The 14,188-nt window shown below is 43.0% G+C and overlaps 5 protein-coding genes across 5 annotated transcripts; 1 reads left to right on the top strand and 4 right to left on the bottom strand.

Moving 5' to 3' along the window:
* Positions 1-449: 449 nt before the first annotated feature.
* Positions 450-2,131, bottom strand: FOMMEDRAFT_146476 (uncharacterized protein; the record flags this gene model as incomplete). The annotated part of the gene is made up of 12 exons (XM_007266170.1): positions 2,052-2,131; positions 1,948-1,980; positions 1,859-1,893; positions 1,757-1,795; positions 1,674-1,702; positions 1,605-1,618; positions 1,524-1,556; positions 1,285-1,344; positions 1,094-1,225; positions 813-1,029; positions 703-751; positions 450-650 (listed from the first exon to the last, which is right to left on the bottom strand). Exons 1-12 carry the CDS (start codon positions 2,119-2,121, stop codon positions 450-452), a joined length of 912 nt encoding a protein of 303 aa, XP_007266232.1. The 5' UTR covers positions 2,122-2,131.
* Positions 2,132-3,021: 890 nt separating this feature from the next.
* FOMMEDRAFT_19850 (uncharacterized protein) lies at positions 3,022-7,480 on the bottom strand. Its single transcript, XM_007266169.1, has 17 exons — positions 7,143-7,480; positions 6,932-7,067; positions 6,571-6,865; positions 6,248-6,498; positions 5,972-6,169; positions 5,832-5,905; positions 5,632-5,732; positions 5,541-5,559; positions 5,422-5,474; positions 5,117-5,349; positions 4,870-5,029; positions 4,679-4,805; positions 4,412-4,614; positions 4,216-4,324; positions 3,981-4,156; positions 3,741-3,906; positions 3,022-3,680 (listed from the first exon to the last, which is right to left on the bottom strand). The coding sequence occupies exons 1-17, from the start codon at positions 7,270-7,272 to the stop codon at positions 3,115-3,117; spliced, it is 2,997 nt and encodes a 998-aa protein (XP_007266231.1). The 5' UTR covers positions 7,273-7,480; the 3' UTR covers positions 3,022-3,114.
* A 454-nt stretch (positions 7,481-7,934) lies between these two features.
* On the bottom strand, positions 7,935-9,540 carry FOMMEDRAFT_122494 (NAD-binding protein). Its single transcript, XM_007266168.1, has 4 exons — positions 9,233-9,540; positions 8,947-9,139; positions 8,809-8,885; positions 7,935-8,741 (listed from the first exon to the last, which is right to left on the bottom strand). Exons 1-4 carry the CDS (start codon positions 9,362-9,364, stop codon positions 8,217-8,219), a joined length of 927 nt encoding a protein of 308 aa, XP_007266230.1. The 5' UTR covers positions 9,365-9,540; the 3' UTR covers positions 7,935-8,216.
* A 262-nt stretch (positions 9,541-9,802) lies between these two features.
* On the top strand, positions 9,803-11,313 carry FOMMEDRAFT_146473 (ClpP/crotonase; the record flags this gene model as incomplete). The annotated part of the gene is made up of 7 exons (XM_007266167.1): positions 9,803-9,885; positions 10,043-10,152; positions 10,237-10,463; positions 10,531-10,802; positions 10,854-10,911; positions 10,971-11,086; positions 11,138-11,313. 6 exons carry the CDS (start codon positions 9,803-9,805, stop codon positions 11,040-11,042), a joined length of 822 nt encoding a protein of 273 aa, XP_007266229.1. The 3' UTR covers positions 11,043-11,086; positions 11,138-11,313.
* A 576-nt stretch (positions 11,314-11,889) lies between these two features.
* On the bottom strand, positions 11,890-12,753 carry FOMMEDRAFT_155780 (uncharacterized protein; the record flags this gene model as incomplete). Its single annotated transcript, XM_007266166.1, has 1 exon — positions 11,890-12,753. One exon carries the CDS (start codon positions 12,751-12,753, stop codon positions 11,890-11,892), a length of 864 nt encoding a protein of 287 aa, XP_007266228.1.
* Positions 12,754-14,188: the final 1,435 nt, after the last annotated feature.

The following is a 14,188-nucleotide window of genomic DNA, read 5'->3' as shown; positions in this document are numbered from 1 at the left end:
GGCCAGCTTATATATACTTGTACTAGTTGAGAAATTCAACAGACTGCATTAGGCCCTGCTCGGTTGCACTGGTCGCGCGACCAGTGCCTGCCAAATTCGCAACCACCGGTTACACAACCAGTGGTTGCAAACCATCAACCATCAGACGTGCTCGGCTGCACGTCTGGTTTCATAGTTGTGTGACACTACTCGTCCCTTACTACACCTGTTACACTATGCCCTCTACATTTCCTTGTTACTACTTCTCTCTTGTATTGTATTCCCCACTTGTATTCTACTGGCAATTTAATAATCCAAGCTTTGAATGTCCAAACCAAAATCCTCCTCTTGTCCCAGTCATTGTGCACGCAAGTAGTATCACAGCTCGTGCAAGGGTAACACAACTTCAGTGCACATGTGTTTTACTCTTTATACAAAACATACAACATCAATTTAACAAAATACTGTAATCAAAATCCCATACTCTCTAATTCAATATTGTCCTCAGACACTGCAAATCTGTGCGCTCGCCCAGAAAAACTCGAGACAGATTTTTGTGACTCTTCCACATCCTGTCCCCATCGGTATTTCCGTATGTTTAGGAGCAATCTCTGGGACATAATACCACCCATAGTTATGGCAAAACCAACCGGAAGTTCAATGTATAGTGGCTAGAGTATATAATGTAAATCAGTTAACCTATTCACAGTATACTAAGCTCACTCCTCCAATAACCCATGTCAGATGGCTGAATAAGAAAAACGAGAATGTCCTACAGACACATACGATGTCAATAGTCACAATATAGCTAGTTAAAGAATGAACTAACTCACGTGCCGAAATATAGCATTGAATCTTTAACCATCTCGTTCGTTGCTGCAGCCTGTATACCATGCACAGTAAGGTTTTGATACCATTTCAATAAAGCAAGGCATAATAGTAGGAACTCGTCGAGCAGCAGTGGAATCCAGAAGACTTTGTAAAGATTTCCCACGTCTGTTGGAACACACATATGCATATCAGAACCAGCTCCGAGAGTAATCCAGTTGGCTGAATAACGAATGTCAAATTCCTGGATTCTAGTGCAGATTTATATTCAAATGGAATCACTGACCCCCTTCTGTACGCATTATACATGCACTGATACTTAACATGCTGAGGGCGGTTGCAATGAGGCATGTTACTATGAGGGCCAAAATTTGCTTGTTCTTGTTGTATAATGCATAAATGCGCAATACAAGAGGAACTGGACAAATAATTTACAATGAACTGCAAGTACAAGGGCCGCGTTAATAAACAACTCACTCTCCGTTAGAAATCCTATTAGAACACCAGTTACCCAATGAAATCGTATCCACGATAGACCTGCAAGTCATAATAATTAGAAAGTGTAAATTTGTATAAGAAGTTCTCACATCTATAGCGAAGGTAGGACAGCATAATAATTGTTTCCTGAATTGTTTCATACGTTAAATGTCAATGAGATACCTACAGCTGTATCGCTGTGAACTTTCTGATACACAAAGGATATTGGTTTTGAGTACATACCTCGTCTGAAACTTGAGGAAGAAATAGCACTAGAATGCGTCAGCGTATAAATTAATGTCATTTAGTGAGCGTCGTACTAATATTTATAAATCTGCAAAGCCAGTTGAAGTGAACTGTATTATAAGTCCTTTACGTGATAGACTCACAGCATGACGAACAGCGTCAAGTAGCGGACCTGCACATCGTAAATGGGCTGAATAAACGCGCAAAACGGGGTTTTAGTACTTACTGAGAAATATACGACTTTCCCAAGACCAAAGCCAGCTTTCTGAGATATGCCATATGTTGTTTAGCCGACGAACGTTAGCGAAAAAGCAAACGTTATACGAACCCACATGAACAGCACCTCATCGTCGTGTGTCAGGACTGTCAATAAAAACAGGTTAATTCATTCTTCTGTAATACGGAAGGGATACGAACGGAAGTCATAGAGGTACAGTGTCATGGACGAGACTTCAAATCCAACAAATATAGCCTTTATTAGCATGAACATAATAATGGCAGCGATTCAGATGCCAACGTACCACTCATAAGCTTTGTAAGCTGAATGATATATATGTCATGCTCGAGAGTTTGTACTATCCCACTGGACATTATGGTGAATGTGTTTCTGCACTGAGGAAAGAGATGGGGGTATTCGAGCAGAACCAGGCATATGTACTAGGCACTGGCTGTTTTATATGTTTTATTCATTAGCGCGAGTGATGATCTGATTGTGATTGGCACGGGAGAGTTTGATGGCGTAAAACTCTACAAATCATCAATCAGTGCAGGCAAAGGAGAACTTGGGAATGCATGCCTATTTCACTCAGCCGGATTCCTATCGAGCATGCTTTGCGTATTAGAATATTATGAGGTTCATCTCCGGTTGAGTAGACTAAACTTGTGTCATGTTCGTGAATGTAGCTGCAGCGGATGGATAAACTGAAGGATTGTAAACTTCTGAGTCGGCGTTCTAACACACCCCTACATCAAACTGTAAAAGCCCATCAGATACAGCTTGCAGACAAATGGAAGACCCAGCGTGTGAGAAAAAGGATGCACTGCGTGTCAAAAAGCACACAAGAAGACGGCCTCTTTAACTTGTGGGTCCAGAGCACAATTCCCCCTGTATACTCATCATTATATATTGTCACAAGGCAACAAAAAAGGCCATATGCATCACAAACAAGTATATATAACAGATAGAGTGAAGAGAACCAGTATTAGTCGGAGAAGCGATCTTGTGGCGTTTCATTAAGATAGGGGAGCACAGGTTTGATTTCGGCACTTGTTCAATAAGATGGAAGATAGTGATAAATTTCAAAGATCGACGGATGGCGGAAGGTCCTAAGTGGCGGTTACATAAGCGTCCGCAGTGTACACTTTCCTTGCCCTTTACGTCCTTCCTAAGTTTAAAATCTGATTGGAAAAAGAAAGGAAGATGCAAAGTTATGAAAGCTGATAGTGCGGCTTGGTGCGTTAGATGACATTTGTACACCCATTTTCTGGATTCAAGTAAGGAAATTTTATTGTCAAATACGGCGATATCGTACTTCAATTGCATACTTGCATGACAGACTGTGGGCCAACGCCGACTCATCAGCATTATGTCCACTCAATTGTGAACGCCTTATTCAAATCAACATTCACCCCGTCCCCTTCGATGATCAATTCTCCCTTCTTGCCTTCATCATTAAACACCCAACTAGCGCTCCCGACCGCACTTCCCTGTAGCGAAACTTTCGTCGGGTTCGTCGTTACACCGAGGATGGTAACCTTCGTCAACTTCTGCTCAATGTTGAACGCACCAGTTGGCGTGGAAGTGAGCGTTCCCGACGAATTGGGGGAAGATGCTTGGAAGACGAGTGTAGTATTCGGGCCAGGAGGGAATGAGACTCCATCATCTACGTAACTCGTTCCGAAAGCACTCCTCTCACCGGAGAGAGGAAGAGTAATGAGCAGTTCGAACGGTCCCGCTCTTGTCTCAGTCGTTGTATACGCCGGTTTCGCGTGCAAGAGCAATATAGCGCCGTCCCGTACGTGTACGTTTATGTGTCCCAGAGGTGCGGGAAGTGTAGCAGTTGTTGCATTTCCACTCGTCGATGAGGTATTGACAACGGAGTGCGTGTACCAATCGCGCCATGTTACGCTTCCGCGGCCGGGGAAGATCCCTGAGACAATACGTAAATACACAATTTCAAAGGAGCAATTTGCATGAAACGCAGACAAACCATCAACAGTCGTAGCGTTCGGCTCAAGAACGGGAGTAACAAGAATATCACGTCCAACCAAAAACTGTCGATCCACCGCGAACAACTCGGATTCATCGGGGAACTCCCAAAACAGCGCTCGAACGGGTGGAGTTCCTTGAGTCGACACGTTCGCGAAAAGCGTATACTAGACATCACAAGATTCACAACCACAGATGATTTAGTGCGAATAGAAGGAAAGAATGGAGAAGGAAAACTAACCCAGTATGGCAGCATCGAATACCTCACAGCCATCGCGATCCGAGACGCATTCGCAACGCTGTCCCATCTGTATGGTTCTTGAGATATTGCTCCTAAAGTGTTATGGTTCCTATAGAAGGGGACGAATGCCGAAAGCTGCATCCATCGGTTGCACAACTCTTCGTCTGTATTTCCATCTAAAGACAAATAAATAAATATTTAGCAAACTGGAGCATAACGGAGGGAAATTACGCACTAAATCCACACGTATCAGCTCCAACCATTGGAATCTGGAACATCTGGAACTGGAGGACGCCTTGAATGTTGAAATGCATGTACAGCCACTGGCTAAAGTTATCGCCCAACTGTCCATTCACGAATCACCAACGCCAGTCCCGTCAACATCAGTATTAAGGACACTATTACACGCTTAGAGGGTAGAAACAACGCACCCAGTGTCCACTCCATTTACCAGAAGAAGGGAACGTTGAACGAGCAATCAAGAATGGCCTCTTTCCTGGAATGACATCCTGTACAGCTAAATGTGTTGCCCGTTCTTCCATCATACCGAATAAGTTATGTATGTCCAGCTGTGCGTATCCAGGTGCAGAAGACGCGTTCGTCGCGACTGTGTTAATCGACAGCCTGCCAGCGCCTACAACACGACCCGATCGTTATTAGGGCAACGTTAAGAGGGAATACTTGACGAGGAAACCGACCGTTATGGATCGCATACGGCGGACTATTAAGATCCACACCCGACTGACTCCCAGCGCCCAATCCACGTTTCGCAAACCTCACTATATTCTCTTCATCACTCTCAGACCTAGAAGCAAACGCAGCACGCTCAAAAACAATAGTCCTGTTCATCGTAATGTTCCCACTCGGTCCATTAACAGCTTCATCGTACCTGTTGTATCAACAATAATTTAGAAAGTCTACTCGACGATCTAAGTGAAGAACCTGTATTAGAAGAAATGTACCCTTCGGGATAGTCAGTCACAGGGTTTCCGGGTTTGCCAGGGAGGATGAACGGTGTACTTGTGTTTGTGATGTCGCGGTTCGATCCACTGTACAGAATACAGGTGTCAGTCAGTCAACTTTTCGCTCTGCGGAGGTAATGTTCCGCGAACATGACTTAAGAAAAGGGCACCTACCAAGATCCGTCACAAAACGAACTCGGCTCGTTCATATCCAACCAAATCCCTGAGAACTCCACTCCACCGGTCGTACTCCAATTCTTAAACGCCTCCGTCCACCAAGCAACCGTGTTGTTCGCGAACCAGTCAGGGAAGACTGTGAAGCCAGGCCAGACTTGTCCGACATATTCGCTTCCGTCGGAGTTGGTGATAAACACCTTTTGGTCTGTACCGGATGTGTATGGATCATACTATGTTAGAAGAAGTTAAATAAAAGATGCGAGGTGAATTAAATAGGCTTGCAGGAGGTGAATAAAGCTTACAACATCGGTAGTGTTGACGGTTTTTGCAAGCGCTGCATCAACAATCGGTATATCTACGCATCCGTGTAAATGTCCTGTTAATGTTCTACGTTTACTTCATATAGAACAGATAGACGTACAGTGCTGGTTGTTTGAAGCCTGTCACCGCGAAGAGAGAATCGTGTCAGATATTAAATAATGAATAAAATAAAACGTTTAGGGAGTACTAACTAATTCCTGGATAAACGCTCTCACTTCCTCAGTCGGGAAACTGACCGGGTCGGTGGTGAAGTCTCGGAATGCGTGATACAAATCGATATCGTTCCATTGCACTAACATGAATGGGCACAAATAGATGTCAGCGCCAAAGCCAACAAGTGGAAAATATGAGAGAATTACGAAAATAAGTGAAGAAGAAATGTTAGACGAACCTTCAAGCGGAATATTCGCCTCACGCATCCTCGTAACCTGTTCACGAGTCACACTTACGTTCGTATATCCCCATCTACAAATAAATTTCCAACAATTAATCACCATTTTACATTCTTTAATATACTTAGCTGATACTTACCGACAAAGATGGAAGCCGAATCCCCAATACGGCTGCCACGTTGGCAAACCAACTACTTCACCATACTGTTGCACAACCTCTTTTGGGCTCGGACCTGACAGGAAATACAGATCGAGAGTCCCACCGATAGCGCGATATTGTACAAGTGAAGTGTTTGAGGAAGGAGGAGTTGAGAGAAGGATGTCTGAGCCGGCGGAGCTATCATATCAAGCACACAAAGTTGATCAATATAAAAACGAAAAAGGTTGGTAAGCTAAATTGAAAAAAAAGACGTACTTCAACAAAAACACCCCGTGCGACTTTGAACTCGCAGTACTCTCATCAAATCGATGTTCCATATAAACCGCATGCATTCCATACATATTTCCGTCAATCGGATCTGCAACGTCACGAGCCCACATCGTTTGGATAGTTCCTAGCCCTCCGTTCGAGCTGTTCCCTACTCCGACATCTCGACGGATCCCACTGCTTGCTACGGCTTCTCCTAGACCATAGATATTTGTGTTGAGTGGCAAAGCACTCGTTAACTATACAGATTTATTATTATCAGTTTATTCTGTTTTTCTCTTTTTTCTAAAGAATAATATATATGTACACACCTGAAGATATTGATCCTCAAAAACAAGTGAGAAACCATCAAACGCAGTTCTATTATCACCAGCATTCAAAGGTGGCACCGGAGTCGGCGGTAAACTAGCCTTCCGAGTATCGAATAACGGAGCCGCATCCGGTGAATCGGACCGACGCGTGATCCAAAACTCAAAAGGTGCAGAGTTGTAGTGGAACTCGAGGTCTGATTCCGATTGTTCTGTCGAGTCGAACGAAGGACGTGTGATTACGGATTCGGGAATTTGGAATTGTTGGTTCGCGGTGTCGAATATGTGAACGTGAAGCCTACATCACCAACGTTGCATTGTAAGAACTGATATGAAAAATAATGTATTGTTGAAAATAACCTACCGAGACTGAGATTCATAATCAACTGCAATGGTAAGGTTGGCAATGTCATTGCCGAATGCATTACACGCCGGACCGGCGAGTGCAAGAGACGCTGTGAAGCCGCTTGAAGTATTTTGGAGATCCTGGAGTGTGTATCCTGCAGCACAAAAGTAGACCGACCACCAGGAGATGAATGACTACAAAGGGAAGCCAATTACTAAAACAGACACACCAGGACAAGTGGAGACGTTCAGCGAATGGGCTGTGTCATCCACCGCACGAGGAAGCAGAGCGGCCCAAGCGCCAGCGATACATTGCGTCGCAAACAGCAACGACAACGCGCTCAAACGAACTCGGTTCATGACAGCCGCTGGGACAGTCACCGTCAGAGAACTCGGTTCCTCTAATACGTCTGGGTATAAATACATAAAACAAATGACCTCCTCGGCCCTTGCGGGTGCCCCACCAGCTTCTCCGCATCACTTCAAGAACACGCCTAGACGTATTATTCTAATTTATCCGCGGCGCGAAACGTCATAAGATTTGAGCAAAGACCACCTCGTGACCGTTCCTCCATACGGATCCCCACAAGCCCTCATTGTTCGGGAGCGGGTATTTTGCCTTCTACGTGTGAATGGTGTTCAATGGAAGGGATGGAAGATGCACGAGCGCTGATTGTCGGTCGGATGGCGGCCTTGAATGGGATGGAGGACCGAGGTAAGGAGAGTAAAGAGACTCGCGTAATGTCGAAAAACACGCGATTGCGTTCGAATGGGGTAATTATACTTGTTCTATGCCGTCACCCATTCACATTGAATCATGTACGAACGTCCATCATCTAGACTTTTTACCTTCTCATGTCGAAAGCATACCCAAAAGCAATCTACCTTCTGTATTGATTAAGGGGCTGCGGTGAGGTTTTGAATCCCGACAATTTAGCAAAAATAATGTGAAGGGCGCCACAATTTGGACAGTATATGCTGATTTCTCGAAAACTGTTATTTCAATATTTGCACGGATTTAATAATATGCCGGTATAACTTATGGCAGTCCAATAGTCCAGACTGCAAATATCCAGCGCTAAAATTTGGACTATGAAATACATTGCAAAGCACGTAAATGCCCTAATTTATTTCTTTTTCAATTTTCATGTTTGTCGATGACAAACAATGCGGTATTGCACCTTTGTGCTTGTCCAAAATTCCTTATTCGTTACCCCTGTAGACGGTCTCATTATACTACGTAGGAATGCAAACTAGTACTACGACCACTCCAGACAATCCAACCACGAGATGTGCGCACTACATCAAAGCTTCGATTTAATCATCTCCTTAACCGACTCAGGATCCAGCACACTCTGCGGATACGGCAACTGCGAAGCTCTCACATGCTCACTCGCACCATCCACTACAAGCAGCGCACCAGAAATAAACGAAGCAGCAGGTGAGAACAGAAACACCGCTGCGTTAGCGATGTCCCTCTTGTCTCCTACCCTCGCTACAGGTATCCCCGAGTGGTTATTTGAGCTCCAAGCCGTTGAGGATGTGGAGGAGGGGGAGGAAGAGGAAGAAGGGCTGGGTTGAGCGGAAAGTCTGTCCATCCCTTCTGTTCCGCCGATGGGACCTGGTGCGATGACATTTGAACGGACACCGTGCGGACCTTCTTCAACTGCTAGGACTCGTGAGATTGCGTCTACGCCTGCTTTCGCTGCTGAAACGTGGACTTGAAATGGTGTACCCCGGTAGTGGAGGGTTGCGCTGACGTGGATGTAGGATCCGTGTGCTTTGCGGACGTAGGGGAGGGTTGCTTTGATTGTGTTGTATGTCCCGATCTATAGAGTGATATTAAGTACGAGAATTTTGGAGAGAATTTTGGAGAAAGGGAAGAGTGAAACATACGGTATCGATTTCTATGACTGTCTTGAATCCATTCTCTGAGAGGCCTGAGATGGGTGCGAGGAAGTTCCCCGCAGCGCCTGTTTAAAAAATCCAATAGCCTGTCAGATTAGAACATTCCACTGGCAAATTGAAGCATACCGCAAATAACGAAGTCGATCCTCCCAAAAGTATCAATGGCTTTCTTTACCGCCTCTTTCAATTGCTCAGGTTTGCGCACATCGGCTTGAGCGGGTATACATCGTTTTCCGGTAAGCTTCTCCATCTCTTGTGCTGCAGAAGCGAGACGCTCGGCTTTGCGACCTACGATAACTGCGTCTGCACCATGCTTCATCTGAAATCAATCATAATATGCAAACGTTAGGCACTTGTCATGACTGAAATGAGACGCATGGCTTGAGGTGGTAGAGATGAATGCGGGACATACTATCGCCTCAGTCATGGTTCGACATATTCCTGAACCACCTCCTGTACAGAAGAGGACTTTACCAGAGAAGAGGTTGGGCTGAAAGATAGCCGTCGAGTCGACTGCAGGAGTTCCTTTGAATGTGCCAGACATGATTTGTTGTGAAGTATAGGAGTTTGCTGATGTTCTTATTCAAGCTTGTCACCTAGATGGTTTGATCAACGTGGCGTCCGGCAGTTATATAGCAGCTAGGTAGGTTCGACAGACGTGACGAGCCTCAACTGTAGTAATACGGCAGCCAAAGATGAAGGAGAGAACGAAGGAACACGCTCGGGCATCGGGCGTCTCTCACTCAGCACGGACATTTGGAGACCGGGACCGAATCATGTGATTGCGTCACCTACGTCTTTGGGCAAAAGAACTTCTCCTTGCACCGTAACGAATTCTACTAGAAGAAATCCACAACTCCGATTGAAACATGCTGTAGCTATAACAAGTTCCATTGGACCTTTAATCACTCAGAATACTCCTTCCTTGAACGACTTGCTGCAACGTGCAACAAGGTGCCACCAGAATATCTTCGCTTGAATCATGACCGACTACACGTATGAAACATCTCCATCCATTAAAGTGTCCTCTCCGTTTCAGCATGTTCTCCTTGTAGAACTTCAAAGGTAGGTTTTCCTACGTTTAACTAAATTCGTGTATCTAATTCAGAGAAATCAACCAATAGGAAACCGGTAAACGCGTTTAATGATGCGTGAATATCATCCTTTTCGTGAATCTACATCAATTTATGTATGCTAAGGATGTTGTTGTATTGTTCTTTAGGTTATGGACTGAACTTGGACAAGTATTTGACAAAATCGACAAGGACGGTGCAGTTCGCGCCGTTGTTCTCGCCTCTGCGTTCTCAAAGATCTTCACAGCCGGTCTTGACCGTAAGTCAACTAACCTCCACTCCATTTCCCCTTCCGTACACAACCTACGCATTTCTCACATGACTAAATCATACACGTATACAGTGACTGATGCGGGCTCAATTACCTCTGACGCGGACACCGACCCGGCGCGCAAAGCTCTCAGACAGCGAGACCATCTTCTCAAATTCCAATCCGCTATTTCCGCCATTGAACACTGTCGTGTCCCTGTCATACTCGCTGCGCATGGACTAGTACTTGGACTTGGAGTCGACATTGCTTGTGCATGTGATGTTCGATATGCTTCTGAGGATACTCAATTTTGCATTAAAGTCAGTTTTCTTAGTTGATGTTGGTTTATCCGCAGTAACATGCTTTGTAACGACGATTGAAATCTAGGAAGTTGACGTAGGCCTTGCAGCAGACATCGGCACCCTTGCTCGTCTTCCAAAAATCGCTGCCAACTTCTCCCTCACGAGCGAACTCGCATACACTGCACGTCCTTTCGGACCTTCCGAAGCCCAAGCACTCGGATTCATCTCTCGCGTAGTTCCTGGCGGACGAGATGAAGTCATAAAGGCTGCTGTGGAGACTGCTTCAAAGATTGCTGAGAAATCTCCTGTTGCAGTAGCTGGCACGAAGAGATTCTTGCTGCATGCGAGAGATCATAGGTAATTTCCCTCTTTCACCTCAACTTCACAATACTAATGGTATTTCATTAGTGTGGCGGATGCCCTGGAATATCAAGCGACCTGGAACGCTTTTGCTCTGCAAGCATCAGTATGTATTCTTTTAATTTCCGCGCGTACCTTTACTTACGAATCGCTATGTAATAATAGGACCTGAAAGACTCATTCGCAGCGTTCAAGACTAAGAACAAGCCGGAGTTTAAGAATCTTCCTAAGCTTTAGGGATGAGTTGACATAATATGGGCAGTTCACGTAAAGCTTCGAGAGTATGCGCAATCTAACACTTTACAAGTGGCGTTTAATCATATATCAATTAGGCGTTGTGTAACTCGAAAAAATATTCAGCAGTCCAGGGAGTCATTTTGGGAAACTACTAAACTAGTTAAGGTAGAGGCACGATAAACTCGACAAGCTGCGTGACGCACGTGACTTAACCCTACTTGCCTTATGTAGCTTCAACAAAGTTGATCGAACTAGTACTACAGCAACCCTTATATGACACTTTTTTTCCCACAGAATAGTAGTTAATAGTCTTATTTATCATTCTGTGGAACAAATTTTCAATTTTCTCAAAACTGACTGAGTAGATACAAAAATACCTTTTTTTGTACTAAACACTGTATTCTTTGTTTTTGTAGAGTTTGGCAGTTTTTTTATTTTTGCATCTTAATTTTGGCCACCCTTAAAAAAGAAATATCTGACTAATGCATGACTAATACTGCCAAATATGGTAGGACACTTATATTAGTCACTGTTATTTGTCAGAACTGTAATGTCTCAGAAGACAGATTGACACTCAATAGCAAAGTCAATCTATTAGCAAATGTAAACAGTATAGTCAACATGTCTCTATAGAAATTTGACATAAAAAAGGGGGAGATAAGAGTCTTGATTTTTGACATGGGGTCCCTGGCTTGGATTTTGGCCGCTAGGGTCCTTCCTAATATGGTAAGCGAGGGTTGTGACTGTGACGTGACAAGCTTGTCGAGTTTATCGTGCCTCTACCTTACATGGTTACTGTTAGATACCTCCCGATCTGACCCTTTACTTCTCTTATGCGTTACCTATCCTACTGCCGTATATGCGCAGCGTTTAGCACCCCGTTCAAATTTCCTAATTGCAACCAGAAACGCGACCTCACTTGTTGTTCAATAAAAACCGCGCGTTCCTTTATTTCTTCCAGTCTCTTTTCTGCAGCCTTCAAGGTTGGAAGATTTTCTACCTGGCGCTTCTTAAGATACGGTTTCACTTCGTTGTGTTGTTCAGTGATATCAGAAACGTTTTCTTTCGTGAGGTTCCAGAATGTGCGGTCGTCCAAGATGTCTTTCAGATGCAGTTCGATCTTGTCTATAGTCTCGTGTAACTTAGCAAACCCTTCATAGTCTCCGTTTCGCCATGATATATAGATGCGTTGAATTAAGTCTTCAGCTTGGATGATTTGACTCTGGTTACTTTGGCGTTTGCCACTTTTGCCACGAGCAGGTGTTTCTTTCACGTTGAACGCTCTTTTGAATTCAGCCATTCTCTGCTTCAGTTCCTCCTTCTCGCCCTCTCTGGACACTTGAACCTCTTGTAAATTGTTTGACCTATCAAAGCGATAGAACTCAGAGTCGTGGAGTTTATCTACATTTTTTCCCTCGCGCTGACGCTGAGAAATCACCTTGGCAGCACTGATGATACTGTTCAGATCGTCCTTTGAAGGAAGAGACGCTTGGACACTGGCAAGTGTATCGTGAACTGAATCAAAGGAGTTCAACCAAGACACCTTGTTATTGATTTCAGCTTGAAGATTTGTGCATACAGACAAGCAACGCTTCAGCTCCACTTCTCCTCCGACCTCCCTTCCTTGTTGTGAGCTTGTATGACTGTGTTGTGAGGCTGGTTTGAGTTGCTGATTCGATGCAGAAGTATATCCTCTGTTCTTTCTTGTCATTATGATGGGCCTTGGCTTGAATCTTTCTAGTTACTGCAGGCTTGTACCTTGCGTACACAATTGCACTTGGCTGAGATGTCGGAATCGTATTTATACACAACCATGTCTGCAAAGTGAGGTAAGTCAATCAGCTCATTGTGATGTGGCAAGTGAAGTTACGTTCATGACGAGATGAACTGCTGTAACCACTATTTTGCATTGAGAGTATGGAAGTATGGCTAGGAAAAGAGTGGTTAGCTATAGGATCGAACAGCACGTGTGGTTAATGACGTTTGGTGCTGTAATGGCTCTGTAATAGTAGTAAGTATGCAAACCAAGAAAAGTCATCTAAAAATATGATTACTATTGTATTAGTAGATTATACAATATACAGAAATGCAATTGTAGCTTGTCATTCTGTTACAATAATAATGCTTTACAACATATTTCAATTACCACTTCTGGATTGATCCAATGTAACATACACACTGTCTTTAGTATTATAAACCAAACTCAGATTAATATTCTCTAACATTTCTTACTATATAATATAGGATGCATGTAAAGAGTGATTCTGTACTAGATACAACACATAGACATGTACTAAAATCTGGCAGAGTTTATAAGTAGCTTGTATTAAATAGAAATATTTGAAAATCAAGAAAGCTATTATAGTAAGTAAATAAGTTCTTATGTCTTCTATATTATATACATTCACTGTGCACTTTAAACTCATACAATATTCTATGTCAGGAGGAAAAAAATGTTATGTAGTAGAGTTATAAAATAAATTACTCATGTCAGGGAAAAGTCCATTTTCTTATATAGCTTTATAGATCTTATATAATAAAATACACATTATTTATCTGTTTTATTGTAATTATAAGTATTTAACTCTATTATAAAGTAAAAACAAGTCTTATATACTCTTATAAAGGTTCTAAAAGTATTATTAATGAATATAATACAGTATATGTATTATAATAGCTTTATATATTGAGTAAATATATTTTAACAAAAATATATTGAGAGTAAATACTTTATTATAGTATTTTACTTGAAGAAAAAGACTTGTGTCTACTATATAATATAATATAAAAGCATTTTCTACACTTATAATGTGTACTAAAGTTCTATTAATGTTTATAATAAATAGAAACTCTGTTTGAGAGGTTATAAACTGAATAAATGTATAGTACTCAAATGTAACATGTATATTATAATAGTATAGTAAATATAAAGTGAGTTACTTAGCTTATGTAATGGTTGAATATCACATGGGACTTTACTTAAATCTTGAGTGCCACACTTGCCCTCATTGCTTGCCTTTGACCTCTGCCTACCCTCAACCCTCTGCCCTGTGAATGGTGGCACTCGTTGCTTTTGTTCCCTCCAGTTCAGTCCTCTGCTTGCCAGCAGGCATGCTGCCTGCAACTATGTAGACAATAAACATTGC

Source organism: Fomitiporia mediterranea, assembly GCF_000271605.1.
Source record: "Fomitiporia mediterranea MF3/22 unplaced genomic scaffold FOMMEscaffold_5, whole genome shotgun sequence".
Taxonomy (NCBI): Eukaryota; Fungi; Basidiomycota; class Agaricomycetes; order Hymenochaetales; family Hymenochaetaceae; genus Fomitiporia; species Fomitiporia mediterranea.
The sequence above is the reverse complement of the archived record's forward strand: the minus strand, read 5'-3'. Positions and strand labels throughout refer to the sequence as shown.

Excerpts from the sequence above, each read along its gene's own strand:
- FOMMEDRAFT_19850 (XM_007266169.1), bottom strand. The coding sequence starts at position 7,272 with ATGAACCGAGTTCGTTTGAGCGCGTTGTCGTTGCTGTTTGCGACGCAA. Across the intron at positions 6,499-6,570 it reads TTGAGGATCAATATCTTCAG|TTAACGAGTGCTTTGCCACT; the intron begins GTGTGTACATAT and ends AAATCTGTATAG. Across the intron at positions 4,806-4,869 it reads AATTATTGTTGATACAACAG|CGTGCTGCGTTTGCTTCTAG; the intron begins GTACGATGAAGC and ends ATTGTTTTTGAG.
- FOMMEDRAFT_122494 (XM_007266168.1), bottom strand. The coding sequence starts at position 9,364 with ATGTCTGGCACATTCAAAGGAACTCCTGCAGTCGACTCGACGGCTATC. Across the intron at positions 8,886-8,946 it reads GATCGACTTCGTTATTTGCG|GCGCTGCGGGGAACTTCCTC; the intron begins GTATGCTTCAAT and ends TTTTTTAAACAG. Across the intron at positions 8,742-8,808 it reads CAGTCATAGAAATCGATACC|ATCGGGACATACAACACAAT; the intron begins GTATGTTTCACT and ends ATCACTCTATAG.